General features: G+C 38.0%; 1 protein-coding gene, 2 long non-coding RNA genes and 1 other non-coding gene across 4 annotated transcripts; 2 read left to right on the top strand and 2 right to left on the bottom strand.

Moving 5' to 3' along the window:
- The first annotated feature begins 4902 nt into the window (after window positions 1-4902).
- LOC133707586 (small nucleolar RNA U31b) lies at window positions 4903-4985 on the top strand. The gene has a single exon (XR_009845201.1). It is a non-coding gene; the product is annotated as a small nucleolar RNA U31b (small nucleolar RNA).
- Window positions 4986-5913: 928 nt separating this feature from the next.
- LOC133745749 (uncharacterized) lies at window positions 5914-7548 on the bottom strand. Its single transcript, XR_009863755.1, has 3 exons — window positions 7330-7548; window positions 7168-7242; window positions 5914-6420 (listed from the first exon to the last, which is right to left on the bottom strand). It is a non-coding gene; the product is annotated as an uncharacterized LOC133745749 (long non-coding RNA).
- Window positions 7549-8811: 1263 nt separating this feature from the next.
- LOC133707504 (uncharacterized) lies at window positions 8812-10360 on the top strand. The gene is made up of 4 exons (XR_009845140.1): window positions 8812-8991; window positions 9081-9137; window positions 9554-9729; window positions 9826-10360. It is a non-coding gene; the product is annotated as an uncharacterized LOC133707504 (long non-coding RNA).
- Window positions 10361-24554: 14194 nt separating this feature from the next.
- Window positions 24555-26522, bottom strand: LOC133742708 (chaperone protein dnaJ GFA2, mitochondrial-like). The gene is made up of 3 exons (XM_062170390.1): window positions 26103-26522; window positions 25673-25758; window positions 24555-24639 (listed from the first exon to the last, which is right to left on the bottom strand). Exons 1-3 carry the CDS (start codon window positions 26191-26193, stop codon window positions 24580-24582), a joined length of 237 nt encoding a protein of 78 aa, XP_062026374.1. The 5' UTR covers window positions 26194-26522; the 3' UTR covers window positions 24555-24579.
- Window positions 26523-27059: the final 537 nt, after the last annotated feature.

Below are 27059 nucleotides of genomic sequence, written 5' to 3'. Positions count from 1 at the left end.
TGACTAAGGAATTTCGTGTCTCTATCAGAGGTGATGGACTTGGGCACTCCATGCAAACGGACCACCTCCCTGAAGAACAATTTGGCTATATTGGACGCATCAGCAGTCTTCTTACAAGCAATAAAGTGCGCCATCTTGGAGAACCTGTCAACTACCACAAACACAGAATCCACACCTCTTTGGGTACGGGGTAATCCCAGCACAAAATCCATAGCAAGATCCTGCCAAATATCATCAGGAACAGGTAAAGGAAGATAAAGTCCTGTGTTTTGGGACTGACCCTTAGAAACCTGGCAGGTGTAGCACTTCCTCACGATAGTTCCTGCATCCTTTTTCAACTGTGGCCAGAAATACCTCTCCTCAAGGCTAGCAATAGTTTTGTCTCGGCCCAAGTGTCCACTCAATCCCCCTCCATGCAGATCTCTGATCAGTTTCTTCCTCAAAGAAGAACTAGGAATACATAGCCGATTGCCTTTGAATAAATATCCGTCGTTCACATAAAAATCTGCAACTGCAATATTGCTACTGCACTTGGTCCAGATCTCCTTAAAATCAGTATCTTCCTCATATAACTCCTTCAAGAGCTCAAACCCCACAATCTCCTGAGCTAAAGTGACCAGCAAGGAAGCCCTCCTACTGAAAGCATCTGCAACCCGGTTAAGAGTACCAGATTTATGCTGAATCACAAAAGGGAATTTCTGCAGAAAACTCACCCACCTTGCATGCATCTTGTTCACAGTTTTCTGGCTATTAAGGTACTTCAAGGCTTGATGATCAGTGAACAGTACAAACTCCCTCTGAATCAGGTAGTGCTCCCATTGTCTCAATGCCCGGAACACTGCATAAAATTCTTGGTCATAAGTACTCCACTTCTGACGAGCTTCACTCAGCTTTTCACTAAAGAATGCTACTGGTTTCTTCTCCTGTGACAACACAGCACCTACTCCCACACCACTAGCATCACATTCAACCTCAAAGACCTTGTCAAAATTAGGAAGGGCAAGAACTGGTGCAGTGCAAAGTTTCTCCTTGATTAAGGCAAAACTCTTCTCTTGTTCATCTCCCCACTGGAATTTGCCTTTCTTTAAACATTCAGTAATAGGGGCAGTAATAGTACTAAAATTCTTCACAAACCTCCTGTAGAAGGTAGCTAAACCATGGAAGCTCCGCACCTCAGAAACTGTTTTTGGAGCTGGCCATTCTCTTATTGCTCGCACCTTCTCTTCATCAACCTGAATGCCTTCTTCTCCAACCACAAATCCCAGAAATAGCAGTTTGTTGGTACAGAAAGTACACTTCTTCAGGTTAATGTACAGTTTATTTTCCTGTAAAGCTCTCAAAACCTGTTTCAACTGTACCAGATGTTCTTCTTTGGTCCTGCTATAGATCAATATGTCATCAAAATACACTACGACAAAGGAACCAATAAAAGGACGAAGAACCTGGTTCATAAGCCTCATAAAAGTGCTGGGTGCATTAGACAACCCGAATGGCATAACCATCCACTCGAACAAACCATCCTTGCTCTTAAAAGCTGTCTTCCACTCATCTCCTGGTTTGATTCGAATCTGGTGGTAACCACTTCGAAGATCTATCTTGGTAAACACTTTGGAACCCTCCAGCTCATCAAGCATGTCCTCCAAACGAGGAATAGGAAACCTGTACTTCACAGTTATCTTATTTATGGCCCTGCTATCAACACACATCCGCCATTGATTGCCCTTCTTAGGAACAAGAAGGACTGGAACTGCACAAGGACTCATACTCTCACGAATGAACCCTTTTTTCAACAAGTCTTCAATCTGCTCCCTCAAAATCTCATTCTCCTTGGGACTCATTCGGTAATGTGGCAGATTTGGCAAACTAGCTCCAGGAACCAAATCAATCTGATGTTGAATGTCTCTCATAGATGGTAGTTCATTGGGCAACTCATCTGAAATCAACTCTTCAAACTCTCCCAACATATTCTGCACTTCCTTAGGGATTACCACATCTTCCTTTTCTGCAGCCAACAACCCCTTTATCACCACTGGACAGAAAACTTCAGATTCTTTAAAGGCCCTCTCCATCTCAAATTCACTGCTAGACAAGGTCAGGAAACTCTCCCCTTTCTTTCCATCAGATTTCTCAAATTGACACACAGGAGCCATAGCAATTTTATGACTATTCCACATAAACATCATCACATTATCTTTGCCTTTATAAATCACATCCACATCATATTGCCAAGGTCGTCCAAATAAAATATGACAAGCATCCATATCAATAATATCACATAGAACTTCATCTTTATAATGCTTACCAATGGATACCGGTACTTTGCAGGAATCAGTAACTCGAACTTGTGGACCTTTCTTGACCCAACCAAGAGAATAAGGTGCTTCATGAGGCTGCGTAGGTAACTGCAAGTATTCCACCAGCTTCTTGGCTACAAAGTTTTCACAGCTCCCATTATCCACAATTAAATTGCACACTTTGTTATTGATGGAACAAAATGACCTGAAAATATTGCGTCGATGCCCATCTTCTTTAGGACATAATAAGACCCGCTGCAACACAATATTAACCTTTTCAGGAGACTCCTCTTCCGCAAACTCAGCCCCATCATAATCACCATCTCTCCCAACTTCTTCTTCATCCTCATCATAATCATCTATAAGGGCAGTTTGTCTCCTCTCAGGACACACATTAGATCTATGCCCAGGCTTGTTGCATCGATAACAGACATCTGTTGTAGGTCTAGCGTAAGGATTATTAAGCCTTTGGTTCGGTGCCCTGGTTTGAACACCACTAAAACTGTTAGAACTGCCAGCCCCTTTAAAAGGAGGATTGGAAGCCCTAAAAGCGTTTTCTGATCTCTGCAGTGTGGTTTTACTCTTGTCAGTTGAGGAGTTTACCAAATCTGTGCTCCTTTGGTAATTATATCTCTGGAAAGAAGAAGCTCGTGAAGGCTTCTCTAACAACTCTGCCTTCAATGCTAGGTTTGAAGCTTCGGCCATAGTATGAACAGTTTGTAACCCAATTTTCTCTTGAATGGAAGGCTTCAGCCCACTGACATAACGAGCTACCTTCTGGCCTTCAGTTTCCCCTAGTTCATTACGCTCTGAATAGCGTAAGAACTCAGCCGTGTAATCAGCCACTGGCCTAGTTCCCTGGACACATTCAATATACAACCTGTATAAAATCTGCTCATAATCATCTGGCAAGAATCTCTCCATCATCAGCTGCTTCATTCTTCGCCATGTTCTAACACCCTACTTCCTCTGCTTCTTTCGAGTGTTCTGCAACTTATCCCACCATACTGCAGCAGTACTCTTCAACCTCCATGCAACATGCTTAACCTGCTTGTGTTCAGGCACTTCCATAATTTCAAAGAATCTGTCCACCTGAAGCTGCCAATCCAGGTAATCTTCTACACCCAAGTTGCCCGAAAAGAAAGGAATTTCGGCCTTGACTTTGTAATCCTGGTCAGCTTGCACCTGTTGTTCATGTTGCACAATTTCTTCTTCAGACTCCTCATCTGAAGTATTAACAACAACTTCGCCACGCGGAGCCCTAACTCGCTGGCCTCCTTCCCCGCCTCTATGCCGATTATTGTTGTTGTTGTTGTTGTTCCTCTCACCCAACAATCCACGAATATCTCCGATCTGGTTATTCAAGGAATTGATGGCAGCGGTAAACGCTGTTGTAAGAGCTTCGATATCTGCTTTTGTAACTTCCCCCATTGCTACCAAGGTAAATAGGAGAGACAGGGAAGACCTGCTCTGATACCACCTGACGCAGACGGATTTGATCGGATTGATAAACTAGGTTTACCAGCAATAAACCTAAGCAAAGATTCTGGAGTCCACCAGAGATAAAAAGAGAATAATCTCAATTTTATTGATAAAAGATAATAGATAGGTTTGCCGTCGCTTAAGGCGGCTTAAATAAGAGAAAATAAACTCTAGGGCGACTAACAATGAAACCCTAAAGCCCATGGGTAAAAACGAAAACAACCCGAAAATAACTAGGAAAACCAAAACGGGTAAAAATAGAAAAAAACGCATTTTTGAGGCCCTAAACGACCCCGAAAGCCCGAAAAAGGTCACACGTCGTGGCATAGCGACGAGTTTGATTTCTGGCGCGATTCCCTTTCCGGAAAGGTATGGTGCGTCCCAATCGGACTCCGAGAAGCTGTTTCGCGTCTACTAGTCACTTTTCGTTTTCCTCCTTTAACACGATCTAACTGCTCTTCAAATTTAGTTGCCATCTGTTCTGCATCAAATACAATTTCTTTAGGAATTCACTCTTTGTGGTCCTATATTATCAGTTTTGAACAAGCAAATTCATGTCTGGGTTTGTTTTGGATTGTTGATCGGCTTATTCAGTGGATTGTTTTTTCAATCGGTGGGTTTGATTTGTTCATGCTTCAATTGCTCTGATTTGTTCATGTGATTGGATTTGTTTTGAATTGATCCATAGATAACTGATTCAAGTGATAACAGGTAACTTCTTTTATGTAAATTTTTCGGTCAATTTTGTTGGGTATGGACTTTTGGGATTTTATTCGATTAAGGGTTTTGTGTGCGATTTAATGAGAATGGGTTCTCAGCTCATCATTTGAATACGAGGTCAATTGGGTTTTCATTCATCTTACTTTTGAGATTTCGTTCCCAGTCCCACCTTTATTTTCTTTCCAATTCATTATTTAAATTAAAGATTTAGAAAGAAAACATGAAATTGGGTAAACAAAGTCTTGCATAGGTAGAGAGACCATGAAACATGCACTCTAATAAGTCATCGGCCACAAAACAAAAGAGCCAAGTAAGTCAAATAAAACAAAACTGCATAAATAAATTTGTTTAGCTCTGTTGTATTTGTTTAGCTTGCAATTTGTAAAGTTGAATTTGATTTTTGAGTGAAAATGATGATAGTCATTGTCGCCCAGTCTTATTTGCATCCAAAAGATGCAAGGTGGTGAATGACTTACTTATATCTGATTTCATTCATGTAGAAATTGATAGAAAGTTTTGATAGGGTAAATCAGTTATTGTTTTTCTGATATGGTACCTCACTTTCCTGGAAGTGACTGGGTTATTTTTACAAACCATTACTCTCATGTGGGTCAAATGATCTAATCCATATATATATATATATATATGAACGTGTGTAGGTTTACATTATTTCTATTTGCTTTGCTTGGTTTTGTTTTCAGCTTCAGTTTTACATGTATTCTTGGTCAAATTTACATTTTGTAGTTTCAAAGTATTATCTCATAAGATGATCTCTCTTACAAGAAAATAATAAAACTAATTTATATTAGTAGTGTGTGAAATCTATGTAGTATACATAAATACTTTGTTTGCATTTGTACCACTGCCTACATCATAGAGTCAATTTTTTATGAACAACAATGATTAGAGAGAGAGTTTTATAAGGAAGAGAGAGAGCTGCTGTGTGAACCAAACGATATAGAGAAGCATATTGCCAAACCTACCCATGATCAATCAAATGTTTGATTCATCTTATTTTTGAGATTTCATTCTCACGTACCTTTACTTTCTTTCTGATTCATTTTTTTTTCTTATATTGCTATAGAGGCAAGGGCTGCAAATGTGTAGGTATGGTTTTCCCAATTGTTGAAGCCGAAAAAATCACGAGTCCAGAAGTTATATGGTGATGGTCTTTCAAAATTAATTGAAAAAAGTGGGAGCCCATTACAACATTGATATTCCTACAAGCTGCTGTGAAAAAAAAAGAGAAATACATTCAGTTTCACACATGGGATGAGTTTGTTACGTCTTTGACTATTTCAAACGGCAAACAAGGAGGCTATTATCTTTAACAAGTTCAAATGACGTCAAGTTAGAGGAGATAATGTTCTGTTAGCCTTGATTCAAGTCTTGGTCAAGTTATTTGACTAATTCAAAAGATAACAAGTGATAAAGTTGAGCTGTTATTCAAATTCAAATACAAGGCATCAACTATCCAACCACTATTATATAAAAGTGGCCACGCTGAAGAGAAATACACAGGGAGAGGGAAAGAAATATTCAGCAAGCAAAAAGCTAAAGCTCCGCCAAAACAGAGAGTGAAATCAAAGCAGATCCGTCAACAAGTCAAGCTGAAGCTCAGGTATACAACGCATCCATGCTATTCCCGTCTTCTTTGGCAGGGAAATATACCGTCCAGATTGCTTGCTGTCAACAAAAGATAGGCTGTTCATGAACAACCTTCCTTCTTTTGTTGAAGTTCTCTCAAGCTACCGAGAAATACATGGTCTTTCATGAACGGCCAACCCTCACGGTGATCTGCTCCTGCGTTAAGACATATATGGTTGTTCATGAACGGCCCGAGTCTTAACGCACTTGGCTGCTGCGGTTTTCAAGCGTTGGAACATATGGTCGTTCATGAACGGTCGAGTTCCAATGCTAAAATCTGCACAAGACGCCACATTCACTCTCTTACAAAATCGACAATATCAGCCACCACCAAAGAGCTTTCCAGCCTTCTGTCTTTCTATTCACCATGATAATAAAATGGCCTCACACTATTTCCAAACAAGCCATACAAAACCCAAAGAAAAACACACCAAGCTAAATATCAAACAAAATGATGTCTTGGCGGTGAAAAGCTTGGTGGAGGAACAATTAAGGCTTGCATAGAAATACAAAAGCAATTGTCAGAGTGGTGGATGCAAGTTAATTAGAAGACAAGGCTCAGATGCTCAGAAGCAAAACAAAGAATGATTAAAGTAATGCTTTGTTAAAGCGGTGGTGAGCGGTACTGACGATTAAAACAAAACTTGGAGCAGTCGTTTCTGATTTGGTGGTGTGATCAAATGAAGTCAAACTTTAGTTGTTGTTATACGTGGTCAGCAAAGCTCTCATTGAAACGGTGGAGACCAAACATAATTGAGGCCATATTAATTGTCTAAACAAGCATTAAAACTTGAACTAGAAGACAAATGATGGCAAGGTTTAATTATATGGTTTCTCTGAGGCCGTGGATGCAAGCTGGGAACAAATATAGTGATAAACTCAATTGTTTTTGTTTCTGGAATCATGCTAACAAGAAGACAAAAACATGGCTTTAATGGTTCAATCTTGAATTTGCTTTATGTCATAAGCAACAAGACAAATGTTGCCAAATATAATGATCATGTGTGCACAGAAGCGGTCGTACCAGATTGGAGAGTCACCCCAGCTTTTGCTCTTGCATGCGAATTAAATCGATCAACCACCGGAACAAGATTTGAACCTACAGCAGCCAAAAACATTGGGAATTTTGTCAGTATTGAGAATAATGAAAGCCCAGTGGAGACGAGACGAGAAAGAGAAGCTTTACCCAATTTCTTTCTCTACGCAGGTGAGAAGCCTCAGATTCTTCGCTTAGGAGAACAGGTGCTGAATCAGACGACAGAGACCTCCCTTTCATGCAGAGTACAAGAGGACGTCTCCGTTTCCAAAGTCGAATTGAAATCCATGCCAGTCTTCGACTCGACCTCTAACTTAAGCTGATGATCTAAACTCTCTCAACCTCATCGAGACTCCAAGAACGAGTTATTAATGAGTGGCCTGGAGCTTTTCTTTTGGTTATACAAGTTGGGCCAACAAAGTTGGGCTTGGATTTCCAGATTTGAGCAAGACCCTTATTGGGCTTAAAATTGGGTGTAGATGGAGAAGATGGGTGTCCAGTGGACCAGCCACCTACAAATATCGAAGCCCACTTCAAGACAATTCGTCTCAATGTTCGGGCATGGCCAAATTCGTTTGTCGACAACGCAAAAGCCCATTCATACGGCCCAGTACAAGATTCAATACATCGAGTGCCTAAATTTAATTCAGGTGTCTGCACAAGAAATACATTCGACGGATTCAAAAATAAATATATGTACATCCGTCAACACCAAAAATTCTGCCAATACCAGAAATACAAATTCTATGAACTACGGTTGGTTTGATCCCACAATGGGTACGTAGGCAATCTAGCAACACCCACTAGATGCAACCACAAGTCCAAACAGAATCCCTGACTCCACCAGTCAAAATTCAGCCAGTCCTAAATTGAATCACTGACTCCAGTCAAATTCTTCCAACACCAGAAATACATACTTCCGAACTACAACGGTTTGATCCCTTTACAGGGTATGTAGGCAATCTAGCAACCCACTAGATGCAACCGCAAGTCCAAACAAAATCCCTGACTCCCTGGTTCATCCGATCCGAATCCCTGACCTCATCAGTCAAATTCCGCCAAGCACCAGGAAACGTCACAGCCTTTCCAAACAAATCCAAAACAAATCGAATCCCTGGTTCACTTACACCAAATTCGTCCAAACACTATTCACATTCCAAAAGCAATACCCTCCAATGGGTCATTCACCCATTGGAACTCTTGAACTACGAGTGGCTTGATCCCTCTCCAAGGGTACGTAGGCAACCCATTCAAATATCCGGGTGCAGCCGCAAAAACAAATACACATCCACAATTGGTTTCTTCATAAATGGAATCAAAGGGTGTTTCCCTGTAACGAGGGAATATAATTAAGAGACACATTCTGTCTTGAATGGGTCGAACCCGAAATAATTAAAACTCTATTCACTAAATGAATACGAGTGAAATTATGTTGGGTGACATTTACGCTCACAGTGTGCATATTTTTTCCTCAACACCAATTTCGCTGAATTTTTTGGGATTTGCATTCTTAGTTTTTAATTAGTCAGACCAAATGAATTTATGTCATATTTGTACTCAGTTAATGGTGTTTTGTTGGTGAATATTGTTATGCGTGTTTTGCTTATGGGTTTCATCTCTGAGGTTTGTGTGTTTTCTAGCAGTTGTTGTGATCTAATGATTCTGATACTTGGTGTTGTGTTATAGTCTCTAGGTTCACACAGAGGAACATTCTAAAGATTTACCCCAAAGGAACATGAAGTTGCCTCCTTGAATTTCCAACCACATGTTGGATGGATGCATGGAGCTCAAATGGTTATCTCTAATATGCAGGTTAGCTTTGAAGTTTCGTGAATTCTTATTGCAGGTTAGCTATTAACACTAATTGTCACCATATCTCATATTTATTGTAATTGTGACAGATAAGGACACATAATTGTTTTCGGACTTGGCTGCAGCACATGAATCATCTTGAATAGGTAAGCCACTAATTCATGACGGATAGTTAAGCCTTCAAGCTACAAAGTTTTCTGCACTTCAAGCATAACAATATACATAATACCCTTATTTCTTACCATTTTAGCAATTTAGCAAGTAAACATCGAGTTTGCAAAGTGTCACTATTAAAAGGTGACCAACTTGGTGTTCGATGCAAAGTGTCCTTATATGCTCTGAACTTTTGACCATTGAGAAATAGCACAAACAACCAAAGAAATTTACAGTCACTAACTACATGATAGCACGATCATTGAGAAATAGCACAAGCCACCAACCCAGAAATGTGGAGATTGTGACTTATGAATACCCTTATAGTAAATGTAGAAACTCAGCTCAAATATATATGAAGGTCTTTTCTGTAAGCTGTCTCAGACTAACCTGTCTTCTATTTTATCAGGGTATCGCTAGGAGTGCATTACACTTTGTAGGAGATAAAGGCTGTTGCCTCCAACATAAAAGATTCTGAAGTTAAACAATTTATTTAGAATGGTATGGTCCTAACACCCCAAAGATTGTCAGGAGAAGAGCTTCTGTCCGCAGAGTGGAGGAGGTTTGGTTAGACCCTCACAACCGGTATTTCTCTCCCAACATTTCCCATCAATTTCCTGCTCTTAGTAAATTTCTGGATATTGAGTATGAATTTTCCTTGCTCTCGATTTTTGTTTGCAGATTTTGAAGAAATTTTATAAGCAGTGTGATCCTGGTCAGTGCTCACTGTTTCAGTCTCATTTTCTAAATTTTATTCCCTACTGAATTACTATTTGTTGCTGCACGACTTTTTGTATAGATAGAACTGCAAGCAATGTTTTTGGAGAGACTCCATGACCAACTTTTGATAGGCTAACACCTTTTGTATATATACACCTGGAGCAACTAGAACAACTATTTTTTGGAAAATGTTCCAGCAGCAATTGTAACCAAGTTGACCTTAAACTAAGATAGCCTATTTTTTGAAAACTACTATATATAATGGAAAATGTTGCCAGTAGAAACTTTGATAAGATCTCAAAGCTAGGGCATGATTTAATTCATCTTTTGTTTTAGATGATCTGCAGTGATGATATTGTACTATTTTGTCATATTTTACAATTTTGTCTGAGATCCTTGATTTATAATGTAGCAATGGTCTCAAGACAATTGAAAACAGTTTTGTCGTCCTTTTAAGTTTAGTTCTATTACATCTAATTCATTGATAACGGTACATCCCGCAACAAAGCGCGGGAAGTTTTCTAGTATTCCTCTATTCTCTCTGAACCCTTACCTACAGCGCTGCACACAGTATACCTCAACCCATCACTTCTCTCTCTCCTTTCGGAAAAGCACCCACCCTCCTTTCACTATTTTCATTTTTCTTTCCTCACTTCAACCCTCAAATCTTCATCAATCCTTCAAGGGATTTCAGAGAGCATCAAGGAGCTTCAAGTTTTGGGATTGGGTATGGTGGAAAGCCATAAATCAAGGCTTGTCATAATTGCTTCATAGCAATTTGTGACTTGTTCTTGTCACTTCTCACTCCTCTTCACCTTTATCTCTTTAATTGATGTATTTTGTTGTTGATTTGTGGATGGGTTGTGAGTAGTCTATTTAGGAAGCTAGGGTTTGAGCCCTAGCATGGATTTAATGTAATAAATATGTTTTGATTTAATGGTTTTCAATTTCGTGTTTGGCATATGTTCTATTCTATAATATTTGGCTTAGATGCATGCTTAGGTGCTTGATTAACTCTTGAATGTGTAGATGAGCATGTCTAGAACAAATTAGGGGACCTAATCACTTCTCTAATTTATAGCTAGGACACTTGTTTAGAACATGGTTAGTTACAATACCAATTTCGATTGCCGTATTGGCTAGCTTGAGAACCTTGATTCTAGGACTCTTCGCCTTTTGATGCAACTAGAGGCCCCTAACAAGGCTCTAGATTGTCCCAATTGAGTTTCTACGACCCTTGATCCGGAGTAGGAATACCCTTTAAAAAATCTAATGACCCATGAGCCTTGAAAAGCCTTGGGTACGGTTCTTAATGCCACTATGAATTGAATGACCATTGTCGAATATATTTGTGCATTAAATTTGGCTAGGAGGATACCCTAGTGACCTAATTTCCACTTCTTGATTAGTTTATATTATCTTTATCTTTAGTCGCAATTTTAATTTTCAATTGTCAATTTTATTTTTCACAATCAAAATCAAATTTCACAAACCACTCTCATTGTCAATACCACTTGGTTGTGAGTTTCCGCATTCACTTGTGGTTCTCTTGACCCATTTTAGGCTTGGATGTTCCGAGCCGAGCATGTAAATAGCCTGGTGCTATTTTTTTTTAGGTTTTATAATTGTTAGTGACTTAGTAATCGGCTTAACCAATGATTGGAGTTAGCTTTTCAATCCCCGTGGTACGATAATTTCGGGTTCAAATATTTCCCACTTCTTTGATGACCGTGCCCTTATGGCGCGTAAGTTGCATTTAAGCACACAAATCATGTGGTTAACTTAATCGGTGGATTACAATTCAGATTTAAAATTTTCAAATCCTGTGGTGAAGATTTCTTAAGGAGTCGTTTGGTCTCCTATATATACCAAGTTTACTTGTGCATACAGTATGGAGCTTGAATGAAAGATGTTGCTTTTCTTTGAATTGGTAGAGTTGAAGATAAACTCTAATCGGTCAATGATTTATCAAAGACTAGAAATTTGGCATCTCAAGCTAAAGTTTTTGGTAGATCATTGATTCGATTAGAGTTCGAGTCCATAAAAATCCTATGTTCATAAATTTGCTTAATCTTGAAGACGAATTCTAGTCGGTAATTGATCTATCAGAGAAAGACAACCCAATGTGTATTCTTCAATTTTCTTGTAAATTGTTGATCCGATTAGACATCATGTTTTCATGGATCAACTTCATTAACAAATGAGTTTTGCACATCATATTTACCACTTTTGCTTACGTTTTTTTATTTTATTATAGGCACAGCACATGCGGCAGTGTGTACCCTTTTATTTTTTGTTTTACGTTTATTAATAATTTTTACTTGTATAGTTGAGCTATGTTTAGGATCAGGTAATGTAACTCAATTCCTCGGGTGCACTGTCAATGTTTAAGCTCTTAGGCATCTCTCACCTTTGCGTCTTAAAGCTCCAAAATTTATTCAAGTTTGTTAATTGGCATACCCCTCCTATTGGATGATTGAAGGTAAACACTGATGGCTCTTTTAGAGGCTCTAATACGACGGGCTTTGGGGGGATCTTTAGGGACTTTGGAGGCTTATATTTATGGGTTCATTTGCACATCATGTTACAGTTCAAAGCACATTGGATGCTAACATCTTGGCTGTTATAGGCATTACAATTTGCTCGTGCACGAGAATGGACAAGCATATGGTTGGAAACATATTCAGCTCTTGTCAGTCATTACTTCAATTCTCCCAACTTGATTTCTTAGGGGTGGAGGGTAGCTTGGTTAAATTGCTTGCATATATTTTGCCAAGTCCATACGGTTTAAATTAACTCATATCTACAAGGAGGGCAATAGAGTCAAAATATGAAATGGAAAGGAAGAGATATTTGTGAGTGATGAATTTTCTCATCTCAATTCAATGGTGTAAATGGGGGTATATATACAAGCCATACACTACTACATTACACATCTTGTTCTCTAAGTAAACTTGTTCTCCAAGTGTACTTGTCCTCCAAGTTTCCTTCTTCTACAAGATCCTTCTCCTACAAGTTTACTTTATATGCAAGCAAACTTGTTCTACACAACATGACTCACAAGTCAACACTCCCCCTCAAGTTGGGGCATAAACGTCACGAAGACCCAACTTGCCTAATGAGTCATGGAACAACTTGCTAGATACAGCTTTGGTAAGTATATCCGCTAATTGCTCCTCGGTTGGAACAAAAGGAAAGGAGATTAACTTTGCATCCAGCTTTTCCTTAATGAAGTGTTGATCAACTTCCACATGTTTCGTTCGGTCATGTTGCACAGTATTATGTGATATGTCAATAGCTGCTTTGTTATCACAGTACAATTGCATTGCTGACTTAGGTTTAAAACCCAAATCTCGAAGTAAATTTCGTAGCCACAGAAGTTCACACACTCCATATGCCATACCTCTATATTCAGCTTCAGCACTTGACCTTGCAACAACTTTTTGCTTCTTACTTCTCCAAGTAACAAGGTTTCCTCCCACAAAGGTGAAGTACCCAGATGTAGACTTCCTGTCTGTGATATCCACTAACATTGAGGTGCTGATATTTAGAAAACATTAAACATTTTCCTGGTGCTGACTTTAAGTACCTCAAGATTCTTACCACTGCCTCCATATGCCGTTCACTTGGATTATGCATAAACTGACTCACAACACTAACTGCATAAGCAACATCAGGTCTAGTGTGTGACAAATAAATCAGACGTCCTACTAACCTCTGGTATCTTGATTTGTCAGTTGGAACCTGATCAGGATATTCTGCTAGTTTGTGATTTTGCTCGATTGGAGTGTCAATCGGGCAACAATCCAACATGCCTGTCTCTGCCAAGAGGTCCAACACATACTTGCGTTGACATAAGAAGATGCCGTCTCTCCCCCTGGCTACCTCAATCCCCAAGAAATACTTTAAGTCTCCCAGATTCTTCATCTCAAACTCAAATGCCAACTTCTTATGAAGACTTCCAATTTCTACCAAGTCATCCCCTGTTATCACCATATCATCCACATATATAATAAGCACAGTTACCTTTCCCTTTTGGTGCTTTAGGAACAAGGTGTGGTCTGAATTGCTTTGCTTGTATCCAAAGCGTCTCATGCACTGAGTGAATCTGCCAAACCACGCTCGGGGTGACTGTTTAAGTCTATAAAGAGACTTCTTCAATTTCCACACAACATCACCAGGTGTATCTGGTGCACAACCAGGAGGAAGATTCATGTACACTTCTTCATTTAATTCCCCATGAAGGAATGCATTTTTGACATCGAACTGATGGAGTGGCCAGTTCAGATTAGCTACCAGTGACAATAACACCCGAACAGTATTCATCTTGGCTACTGGAGCAAAAGTCTCATCATAGTCAACCCCATATGTCTGAGTGAACCCCTTGGCCACCAACCTCGCCTTATACCTGCTTACTGTGCCATCTGCATTATGTTTCACAGTAAAAATCCATCTACACCCAACAGTCCTTTTGCCACGAGGAAGTGGTACAAGTTCCCATGTGTGATTCATTTTTAACGCCTCCATTTCTTCTTCCATTGCCTTGGCTCACTTTAGATCTCTCAAAGCCTCCTGCACTTTATTGGGTACAAATACAAAGGATATTTGATGCACAAAAGATTTATATGACTTTGACAATCTATAAGTTGACACAAAGTTTGCAATTGGATATTTAGATTTAGCATGAAGAGTGGGATCATACTTCTTGGTAGGTTGACCACGAGTTGACCGGTTAGGTAAGGAATATTTGGTTGGGCTAGGGCTGGGATTGGGCCCGGCCCGTGTAAAATTTCTAGAGCCCGGACCCGGCCTGAAATTTTCAGGCCGGGCCTAAATAATATTTTTTCAATTCTGGGACCGAGTTGGACCCGGACCGATTTTTTCGGGCTTTTCGGGCCCAAAAGGCTAAAAAAAAAAAAAAAAAAGCAACAGATCTGAGAACAGATGTTGCTCCAAACACAAATTCCTCTGCCCTCCAAAGCCACCTAACCACCACCATTGAAAGTCTAGGTTTGTAGAATCAAGCTCAGACTTCGATCCTCTTACCCAAGCTCAAACTTCATTATCGAAAAACTTTCAGACTTCTTTATCCAATCAAGCTTCCAAACCTTGCAACTCAGATTCGTCCTCCGATCGCCATAACTACAGAAAAACTAGAGAGAGAGATTTTGGGGTTGAGTCAAGACAAAGGAGAACTAGGAATTCTACAATTGATTTGAGGGGGAAGGAATTCTACAATTGATTTGATTTGGGGAGAGAAGGGAAAAGAAAAAAATAATAATGGAGTTTGGGGAGAAAAAGAAGAAGAAGATAAGAACTTAAGAAGAGAGAAGGAAAAAGAGACGGGAAAGAAAGGAGAAAGAAGAGACACGAAGAGAAAGAAGAGAGAGAAACTAAAAGAAGAGACACGGAGAGAAAGAAGAAAGGAGAGAAAGAGAAAGAAGAAAGAGAAAGAGAAAGAAGAGACACGGAGAGAAAGGAGAGAAAGAAGATGAGAGAGAGAGAGAGAAAGAGAATAAGATATGTTTTTCATATGAGCAATTATCATGTAGCTCGGGCCTTCGGGCTTCTTTTTTTTTTACTTCTAAGGACCGGGCCCGGCCCGTTATATAATATTTTCGGGTCGGGTTTTTTAAAATTGTCAAATTTTTTTAAAGGGCCCGGACCGTTCGGGCCGGTCCCGGGCCGGTTTTCGGGCTAAAATCCCAGCCCTAGGTTGGGCCAGACTCAACAAGAGTAGGTTCAACATTATTATTAGACTCATATATGGATTTAGAACGTACCTCTAGATGATCTTCAGAACTTGGGAAATCTTGGTCAATGAGGGATAATTGAGGAGGGGGAGTCACTATCAAAGGTTCTTCGGCTTGATTTTCTGATTGGTCGAAAAAGGTTATGTGTTCTTCTGCCACATAATTTGACTGGTCAAGACTATGTTCCTCAGGATTTGACTGGTTGATGGATAAGTTTAACTGGTCAATAAAACTTATTTGTTCCTTCAAATCTGTCATTGATTGGTTGATTTGGATACTTTGACCAGTCGAATCATGGTCGTCAGTACATTCTTCTTCATCCTCATGATTTTTCTTCAATGCTCCACCAACAAACATCTCGTCAAAAAACTCATTCTCCCCCTGAAGAGAAATGTTGTTGGGGGTAAAATAACACATGTCCTCATAGAATGTTACATCCATTGTAACATAGAACTTCTGAGTAGGTGGATGATAGCACTAGTAGCCCTTCTGATGAGAACTATAACCCACAAATACACATTTCAGAGCTCGGGCATCCAACTTTGACCTCTGATTTTTTGGTATGTGGACAAAGGCTACACAACCAAAGACACGGGCAGGAAGATTATGGAAGGAAGGAATAAAGACATGGGTTGACAGGACTTCAAAGGGAATACACCCCTGAAGAACACTGGAAGGAAGGCGATTAATAAGATGGCTGCTTCACCCCACAGATACTTGAGCATATGAGCACCAAATAACAATGCTCGTGTTATGTCTAAAAGATGACGGTTTTTACGTTCAGACACATCATTCTGTTAAGGTGTTTGGGGACAAGTGGTTTGATGGATTATACCTTGTTCTTGGAAATGTTTCTGAAAATCATGATTAACAAACTCTCCCCCATTATCAGAACGAAAAACTTTAATATGACCATTGAACTGTGTTTGAATCATTTTTTGAAAGGCTTGAAAAGTAGAAAACACAGCATCCTTAGATTTAAGCAATGCTACCCATGATAATCGAGTGCAATCATCAATAAACAAGACAAAATAACGCATTCCAGAAACAGTGGGTTCTCTGGAAGGTCTCCACACATCAGAGTGAATAATCTCAAAAGGGGTAGCACTTTTATTGGAAACACTTGAAGGATAACTAGCACGATGACTCTTAGTAAGAACACAAGTTTCACAATGTAAAGTAAACTCATTTATCCCAATAAACAAAGAAGGCATGGTTTTTTTTCATATTGCTAAAAGAAGGATGCCCAAGACGGCGATGCCACAACCATACCTCACTAATTTGACTAGAACTTGTTGTCAAAGCAACTCGGGTTGTCTTTGTTGGCTTCTCTCCACCATACATGCAATCAAGATGGAATAGTTTCCCCCTCAAATATCCACGACCAATTATTTCCCTAGTGAGAAGATCTTGAAAAATGGCATACATAGGGAAGAATGTTATCGAGCACTTAGACTGAGCATTTAATTGTGATACGGATATTAAATGATGAGATAAAGCTGGAACATATAAAACATTATGAAGCTCTAAAGCAGGAGTGACTCGAATTCTACCTATCCCCATTACAGGGAAAGACTCACCATTAGCGTTTATAACACTAGACACAGACGGGGGTGACAAACTGGAAAAAAGGGATTTGTCATAAGTCATATGATCTGAGGCACTTGAATCAATTATCCAAGTATCTCCACCAATAAAGTCAGAATTTTGTAAAGCAACACCAACCTTACCTCGATTTCTGTGAACAACCAATGTAGAGATCTTACCATCAGATTTCGAATTGTTAAAGTAGCCAGGTGGGTAGCCAACCAATTTGTAACATGTTAATTTGGTGTGTCCAAAGTTCTTGCAGTACGTAGTTGCAGAACAATTGAGAGAATGCCATGACGAAAAAACTTGATTATGCAGTGAATTGAGACAGAAGGTATGTTTGACAAGTCGAGAGGGATTAATCGACTAGTCAAGAAGCAGTAGTACTTCCTAAGTAAAGAGAAAAGAAATATGATCCTTAGGTGTTGCCTATCATGCAACCTTTAAGTAACTCCTTTTAATGCGACCAGATAAGGAGGGTTAAGATTTTGGTGGAGCAATGCTCACTTTTCAACCTTTCGGTTACCTTTCTCTTATTCGATCCTTGGCCTAGACATCGCATTAATTGGATGGACCTAGTGGTGTTGGGCGAGTAAGCTCGACGTTACAAGGATAAAATTCACCTTCTAAAAGATAGAGAACAATCCTAACCTCTGAATTAGAGGAAGGAACAATCTTACCCCAGAGTGTGAGGAAAGAAGAATGAAGGAAAAACAAAGAGACAAAGTCCTCTCGGATCTTTGCTCTGATACCAAGTCAAAATATGAAATGGAAAGGAAGAGATATTTGTGAGTGATGAATTTTCTCATCTCAATTCAATGGTGTAAATGGGGGTATATATACAAGCCCTACACTACTACATTACACATCTTGTTCTCTAAGTAAACTTGTTCTCCAAGTGTACTTGTCCTCCAAGTTTCCTTCTTCTACAAGATCCTTCTCCTACAAGTTTACTTTATATGCAAGCAAACTTGTTCTACACAACATGACTCACAAGTCAACAAATAGCCTGGCAGATAAATTAGCAGAATTTGGAGCTATGAATTCTGGTTGAATTTGGTGGATTAACTTACCTAGTTTCCCTGTCGGTTGTTGTGGACGTGATCTCTCCTCTGGCATCAACTATTGTTTTGCTTAAGTTTTTAGAGTGTTGTAGTTTTTTGTTCCTTTTATTGGTGTATTAGATTTCTTAGTACTGTCTATGTTGATTTGTGTTCCCTCATTTTTCTACCTTCTTTTTTATCAATAAAATTTCGAATAAGAGCATTGAGTTAGCTTTTTTATTTTTATTATTATTTTTTTTAAAAAAAGGAATGCAACCGGTTCATCTATATCTTTTTTTACAATTTTTATTTTTATTTTTTACACAAATGTGAACGCCAGCTTGGATCCCCTTGGTGAGTTACGAGACTGGCACACTGGCACGGGTTGGACATAGACATGTCCATAAACTCCTATTTTTTACAGAAATTTCCAGCTTTGCCATTAAACAATATGAGGATTACCACAGTGCTCAACCCAGTCTTCCTCGCCATAGATTATATTTGGTTATTTCCTTCTTTGGGGAGAATGGGAAACATATTACATATATATGTACACACACACATATTACAATAGGAAATCCATTCCTTAACTTAGGTTAAGGATCTCCTTAGCAGAGCAAGATTCTATATATATATATATATATATATATATATATATATATATAGGATTTCCATATTTTGACAACTTTTCGATCACATATTCACATCTTAACCGTTCAGTTTTTAGGTATAAATGAGTAAATCATCTCTGCAAAATTTCAGTCAAATTGATGATCGTTAAGGCATCCAAAACTGCAATTGGATGCCTTAACGATCATCAATTTGGCTGAAAATTTGCAGAAGTATCATAGAAATGAACAATTGAATCCTTGTTGTGCATGCCTTGATTACAAGCTAGCTGCATGCACGAAATTAAAATAAACACAAATACACAATACCATTCCAACGACGTACATAGGATGGATTAAACCCGGACAATGCATGTATTGCTAGCTTAATTCTTCCGGCATGATCACTTCTCGATACGAACTCTGTTTGAAGTAGCCTCTCGAGCTCTAGCTAATTAGGCACGATAATGTGTCTTCGTCACAATCGTGGCAACAATATCTGGTGGTATGTACTATTGTTGATCGATTCAATGAGTCGAACTAGCTGAAGAGGCTCATCACCAGCAACAATATCTTCGTCACGGGCCACCAATCACCATTTCTCTACAGTTCTAGCTCTTTTGTTTATGTTTTTTCTGTTCTCTGTTTAATATGGCTGGTGGTGGTGGTGGTTCACCACTCGATACCCACTTACTCCGAGTAAGTTACTCGCCAATTATTGAAGGATCACGAGCCTCAAGGATCAAGGCCCCTACTGCTGGCCGGTGGTCCCTTATCTACACATGACGTAATTAACTAATATCGTACCAATATGATTTCAGATTGTTTTTAGCTAGGTTTTCTTTGGCTCTTTGCAAAGATTAATTAGTCGATCCAAAACTCTCTATCAACAATATATAATTTCTTCATTTGATTAATGTCATGTCACTCATGTGGTTCGTTCAAAAAAATAAAACAAACAAATCATGTAATTTTTTATTCAAACGACAAATTTGATTAATTTTTGAATTGCTTAGTTCTTTAAAAAAATAATTATCGAATAGACGGTTGTGAACTTGTGATAATTAAAAGAGAGTGAAATTAATACTCTCATTTTCATTAACAAATAATGTTTTTATTACCAAAATGTCATAGCTTTTTAGAGATAAAGTAATAAAAATTTAAAAAATGAATATGGAATGCAAAAAATGGAGTGCAAATTTCACTCTCTTAATTAAACTGCATATAATACATAATTGAACCCTATCATGTATATGAATACATATAGTTTTGTATGTATTCACCAAATAAATTGGTATCCGCTCTGACTTTCTTTACCACACCTAATGAAGTTGGGCAAATTGATTGAGAAGACCCGTGGAGTTTGGATATTTTTGTTAGCATTGCATATTAGCCAAAAATTTACTATATACTAAAGCGCCTGCACTATTCATTTTACTGTTCATCTTGAGGTTGAGAAATGACGCTTTTGCCCAGAACAATAACAATCAGCTCATATGATTGATTCAGTTATCTATGAATCAGTTCCTCTTATAGTCTCTATTTTTTCTTCTCATTTTGCGAAGTATCATCAAAAATAAAATAAAATGTACCTTTCATCTTTTCAACCATCTTTTAAAGACCTCCATATATAAACTACCAGTTTTATTCTCATGATAAATCTTTTAATAAATCTTTTTTCTATTTGATACAATTAAATGATGTCTTATTTGATTATTTTTTCAATAGATGTATTATTGACATAATCACATAGAAATGAACTGTTTCGGCGTTCAGAGTATGAAATTAAAAGGACAACCGACATTGTTGAAAACTTGAAAGAACAACCGGACCAGTAACTTCTATTACAAATTCACAATGAAATGATAAATTTGTGAGAAAGTAGCTCTTCGTTAGAGACTTAGAGGTTAGGCTTTCACAATCCTGCACTATGGAGGCACTAACGTCCACTTCCTATTTTCTATTTTTTGTTTTTCCTATACAATGTGATTGCTATATAGTCAACGAATATGACAGCTACCTAAGCCACCAACCCAAATATGATCATGAAAGCAAGTAAAATAAAATGGAAAAAGATTTTGGAAACTAACATTGAATCCCAAATCATATGGCCAAGGAAGAATCAATTGATACTAGCTGGGATTTAGACATTTGTTCTTGAGTTGTTCTTGTTTGAGCAACAAGGAAGCAACTAAAGTGTTCAAATCTGAGTTCATAACTTTATACTTGACCAAAAGCAGAGACAACTACAAATCCTTTTACATACACAAGAACTGATTACAGAAACAAGTAGAAGCAGATAAAATTACACCAGCACTTAATTGTATGAACTCAAATGATCCATTTTCTACTATGAGCTGGCGCACCGCCGATTAGTCAAGGGTAATGGTGGCAGCCGCGATTGTATTGAGCCTTGGCACATTCTACTCCTGGGGGGTTCGGATTTTTCGTACCGGAGTGGCATTGAGGATCGCTTCGGTCACATGACGAAGCCTTTGCAGGATCCAATGCATTTTTAGTTCCGGAATTTCCAGCCAGGATTCTTCGGCTGATTTCGGAATCCATCATGAACTCATCCGAGTCCAAGTCAGTCTCTCCGACAAGGCACGAGGGGTCGTCGGTGCGGCCGCCAACGCACCAAGATGATGATCTAGAGGTGATGGTGTTGTTGATGCAGTGAGTTGTGGTTACAAGGGTGATCAGGATCATCAACGCTGCTACTGAATGGGGACTCATCTCTACAAGAAAGACGAAAAACAACTCCTCAAATCCCTTATCCTTCTTTTCTTTCCTTCTTTCTTTTGTAATCTACTTCACTTGCTCATCAGTTATTATATAGCTGGCCCGGTCATCCTAGAATAGTCGGTCAATTTATCATCACCAATTAACCATCTGACAGATATATAGAGCAAATTGGGGTCCTTTTGGCGTCCTTCTACTAAATGACTTTTCTTCCTAAGTTTTCTTCATTACATCTAAGAAATTAGGATCCCTTAAAATAAACAAAAATGTATCACTCATTAGGGCAACTCCAACCTTTTAGTCAAAAGCTAAAATGATTAGGGTAGTTCAATTTCATTATCTCCACCCCAAAACAAAGTGGAGTCAAAATGACTTCTTAGTGTTAAAGGAAAAACACATTATTTGCCGAACACAATTCTTAGGTTCACTCCTAAGGTGAATGAGCATATTCACCCCCGTTGTCGATTAACATATTTTTACTTAATAAATTTATAATCCAACGGTCTATATCTTAAATTATCATTTAAAGATCATCTCAGTAAAAAATCAATCTGTTTGGCTCCAATTTTGCTGCAGCTGGTCAACAGTCTCTTTTCTTGCGCGGGCGTGCCAGCACCGTTCGGGTGTGGTCGTCGGGGGTGTCCCTTGACCTGACTTCTATCAAGCGATTGTAGACGAGGAGAGCACCAACCTCGTCGTGGGATTCTTTGTGCCTCGTGGTGAGGACTTTGCTGAAGTTTCTTCTTGTTCACAAGTCGATACTCAATATTGCAGATTGAGCTGAGCGAAATCACCGGGAAGTATTGAGATCTTGCTAAAGCGTGACTTTAGCTTGGCTGGGTTGCTAGGGCGTTACCCTTGCTTGGCTGGTTCTGTAACCGTTGTGGTCGCGGCACTACCGTCGGCTCCCGAGGAGACTAGGACCGAAGCACGTTGACAGAGGGTTTGGTGGCACTGAAAGTCGGCTTCTGAGAAGACTAGGACTAGGAGTGTGATCACCGCTAAGAGAAAGAGAAAGAGAGGGAGAGGAGTTGCTCTTAGAGAGGTTTGCTTTAGAGAGAACTTAGATCATCTTAGAGATGTTGTTGTTGAATGTGAATGTGTGTTTTAGAATGAGAGGAGAAGGTGTTTATATAGGGAAGAAAAAGAAGAGTGAAATGATGAGTGGAAGAAAAATAATGAAAGTAGATCTAAGTTCACACTACTAGAATTTTCCTCATATACATCGGCCAGAAACCGATGTAAAAAAAAATTTGTACACATGTGTTAGTGGGTGATGTAAAAGATCGGAAAAAAATAGACATCGGTTAAAAACCGATGTCCCATATAATAATAAACATCGGATTATGTTCCAGAATCGATGTTAAACTGCTATTATGATAACAAATTGGTGTTTTTAGATATTGTTAAACCTTCATATTTTTGCATTTAATGCTTAACGAAATATAGGTCCAACAGCACTAGTATTCATTTTAACATCGTTACTCATTCTAGAAACGATGTGTTATATTCTCTTACACATCGGTGTTTTTGAAGTTTGCCTGCGGTTTATAAGTTTTACGGGTACTTGCCATATATCACACTATTTAAGATTGCATCTACATTCTTTTGTATTACGCGACCGATGTTTATTAATCTATTAAACATCGTTTCCTTTTATGAAGCGATGTCCATTTTTCTATTAAACATCAGTTTTTGAGGTTGGCACCGATGTTCATACTTATACTAGATATCGGTTTTAATTTAATAAATCGATGTCCATTGATTTGTTTTACATCGTTTCTTACACAATGTCAATGTCCATTGTGTTGTTTTACATCGTTTCTTACTTAATAACTCAATGTCCATTGAGTTGTTTTACATCGTTTCTTATTTAATAAGTCGATGTTCATTGGGTTGTGTTACATCGTTTCTTACTTAATATTTTGTTATCCACTGGCTAATGGGACATCAATTTTTTCTTTTAGAACTTATATGACTTCATTTTTATAGTTATAAACTGATTTGTAACTATTGCTAGGAAATCTAATGAGAAACATATCGTAAGTAAATAAATTTTGATTAATATTGATGCTCAAAGTACATAACAACATCTCAAGTATTTCTATGCATAACATGTCGAAATAAAACAAAAATTTAAGTCTAAATGGTACATGATACTAGAAACATAAACGAAAGCAAGCCTCGCCATACTTATATCTCATTTGTTCTTCTGTTTTCACCTGCAAATAAAATGAAATGAACAATTAGCTATAACAAGAAAAATAGAAGGAAAGAAAGGAAAGGAAAATGAAATCAATATTGAACGATGAATCAAAATAATAACAAAAATTATGCTGAGATATAATTAAGAGATTTGAAAAGCCAATATGGTGTCTCTATGCAACAAAAAGTACATTTCCAATTTCACAGAACAGACTAATATAAAGCAACAAAATTGCAGAAACCATACCTAGATGTTCACAACCCTTGCCTTTGAAATTCTCAGATGGTTCCTACAAAAAAAAAAAAAAATTTACAAACCAAATAAAACTGATACATTTCATATAGTTGTTCAATTTTTTTTTTTATCTAGCTTCCAACTCACAAATACCCAAGTGAAAAAGAAAATTCGATGAACTACTGATATTTCATGACTACCTTTTATCATTACAGAAAGAAAATTGGAAAAAGCTCTGATACTCAAGATCAAATAAAATCCAACCCTCTCACCTCATCTTAGAGCAAATAATCAACAGAAAAAAAAAAAAAAACAAAGAAAATAAATCCCAATAAAAAAAAATTCCAGGTTTACGAACTATACCTCAGAACTAAAAAAAACACCACGCTTCCTTCTGTTTTCTGCAAACCCCAATCCGATTTCAAAGAGATTGAGAAGAAAGAATCACAAAAACATTAACTTAGAACAAAAAGTCAAAAACAAAGGCAAAAAACCGAAAACCATACCCATTCCTAGATCACACACCTTCTTACTGCACACTAATTCCAGATTTTCAAAGACAACCGAAGAAGTTCCGAGTCTTGTCCCAACTGCAATGCCTGGAGATACAAAGACAAAGAACTAAGACGATAGCCTGAAGCTTCTTTTACATCAAAGCACCTTGACATTGAAAATTTGAAACCAAATCCACCTCAAATTTCAGATAACACCCCAATATAAACCCCCAAAGCAACAAGATCCCTAAACCTCTTCTGTCCCAAAAATAAATAACTGATTGAAAACCTGTATCTAGTTAACCTGTATCTAGTTAACCTGTACACAGCAATGTGCAAGTAATTCATTACAGAAAACAATAATGTTCAAAGACGAGGGAGAAATTAGAGCAGTCACCTGCTGAATGGTCATTTCATTGAGATTAATATGTGCATATGCTCTATCTTTAGCCAGAGCTGTAATGTCATTGTAAAGAAATGTAGTTAAAAAAAAAAAAGCATGACTCACTGTTGCTACAATTCAATATGTGATGAATAACGTGCAAGAAATTAAAGGCAAACAAATCCAAATAGAATTACCACTAACCTCCAATATATATCCAACAAAGAGTCATTGTCATCAACTACAAGTACTGAACTTACTTGAGCTGCAAAACAAAGGCACAAAAGCATGACTTAACATGAAGGAGATATAGGTCTAAATACCTATTGCTCTTCCTCTATAACTTGATTCAACTTCCTACAGTAGAAGACCAGACTCATGACAATGAAATGTGTGGATATATACCCTCTCTATTGGGACTAGCCAGCCTACTTCATAATTCATTGCATATGGAATAGGTACAGCCAGCTCAAAATATTTTAGCTAGGTCCGAATAGAACTCCACTAAACATGCATGACTGATTTGCATTATTTCCAATAAGAATAGACCACACTGCACTATATCAGGACACATAGCTAACCTTGAACTAATAGGTTTAAAGCTGCACTAACCTTGAACCTCCATCTGTAATATACCTAAAATTTCATATAATTATAGTGAAATGTCTCTTAGAAGTGAAATTTCTACATGCTATAATACTTGACTCTGTGCATACATATGCAAATTAAGAAAAACAGAAGTGAGGCAGAACCTACCCCATAATAAGCTTTCTTTATTTCTAATGCACTTGCATTCCTGCTAACCCCAACTGTCTCATAGTAATCTCTTGCAGCCATAGATGCTGGTACACGTACAGAAGAAAAACAAGCCACATAAATAAATTCAGTCTCACTTACATATAACAAAGTAACAACAAATAATGGTGTGACAACATAAGAAACTGTGTAATACATATAAATAAAATCTTGAGCTCCAATTCTCTCCTTAAAAATAGTATTTATACCCAAGTTTTCTCAACCCAAAAAAAAAAAATGATGAGACAAAGACACCCAGAGTTTCATGTTATATAAAAAACAGTGAGGATTTCACATGAGTAGAATGCTGTCGATAAACAGAAATTACTAGAACAGTTATACACATGTACAAATAAATCAAAATGAAAAGTTATGGGGATGTGAGGGATACCAGTTCCATGAATTGATCTCATTGTAGTCCAATTGGTAGTCAAAGCTCCCGGAAACCTTCTGTAAACTGCCAAAGAAAGAAAAGGGTCCATTCAGATAGGAATAAGAAAACTTGATGGTTCTGTTTATCACTAGATTGAGACCACCAAAAAAGACGACAAATTATCTGACTCTAATGTCCTTTCCATTCCCAAAATCTCTACTGCAAAGCGAGATATGTTATCCTCTTTCAAAAATTCATCCCCCAATTAATGAACACCATTGAAGGGGTGTATTATGCACCATGAGACGCACTAATAGAGAATTCTAGCAAAAGGATATGCAGGCAATACTCAGTCACCGACTGTTAACCAGAAATTATCCAGGCACCAGTATTCTTTAGATTCAAGGCATCAATGATTGATGCAATACTAACAGTACCTGAAAGGAAAAAGACTTACAAAGTATAATACTAATTCCTCCAATCTACAATCATTAAATTACACAAAATCCAGCCTCACAGAGATAGAACACACTCAAAATTCAATATTTGATGCTGTATAAATCATGGTAAATAACTAATCCCTAATAAAAACAAACCACCATCCACAAATAACAACTTAAGAATATCATGGATCAAATTTCAGGATGCACAAAGTAACACAAGGAAAATAGTCAGTCTTTCCAACATAACAATCACCAATTTGACCCATAACACACAATACCTTCTTGTTTTCCGCAATAATTCCGAAGATGAAAGATAGTACACCAAAAAAGGCCACTATCATAGCCATCTACTGCACCATCAGAGCCATCGTCCTGAAATGAAACCCCAAACAAAAAAAATTCAAAATTGAAAATCTAAAACTGAAACCACACAAAATGGAACAGAATTCATCTCCATATACCAAAAATCAAACAAACACTACCTGGGGAAATTGAATCGAGATAAAAAGGGATCGTCGTGAATCGATTCTTG

Source organism: Rosa rugosa, chromosome 4 (genome assembly GCF_958449725.1).
Source record: "Rosa rugosa chromosome 4, drRosRugo1.1, whole genome shotgun sequence".
In the NCBI taxonomy this organism is placed as follows: Eukaryota; Viridiplantae; Streptophyta; class Magnoliopsida; order Rosales; family Rosaceae; genus Rosa; species Rosa rugosa.
This window is presented reverse-complemented; position numbering and strand designations above follow the sequence as displayed.

Bases quoted from the DNA above. Each gene is read 5' to 3' on its own strand.
- LOC133742708 (XM_062170390.1), bottom strand. From the start codon at position 26,193: ATGGACCCTTTTCTTTCTTTGGCAGTTTACAGAAGGTTTCCGGGAGCT. The intron at 25,759-26,102 runs GTATCCCTCACA...TACGTGTACCAG, and splicing joins GAGATCAATTCATGGAACTG to CATCTATGGCTGCAAGAGAT. The intron at 24,640-25,672 runs GTAGGTTCTGCC...TTGTATCTCCAG, and splicing joins TAAAGAAAGCTTATTATGGG to GCATTGCAGTTGGGACAAGA.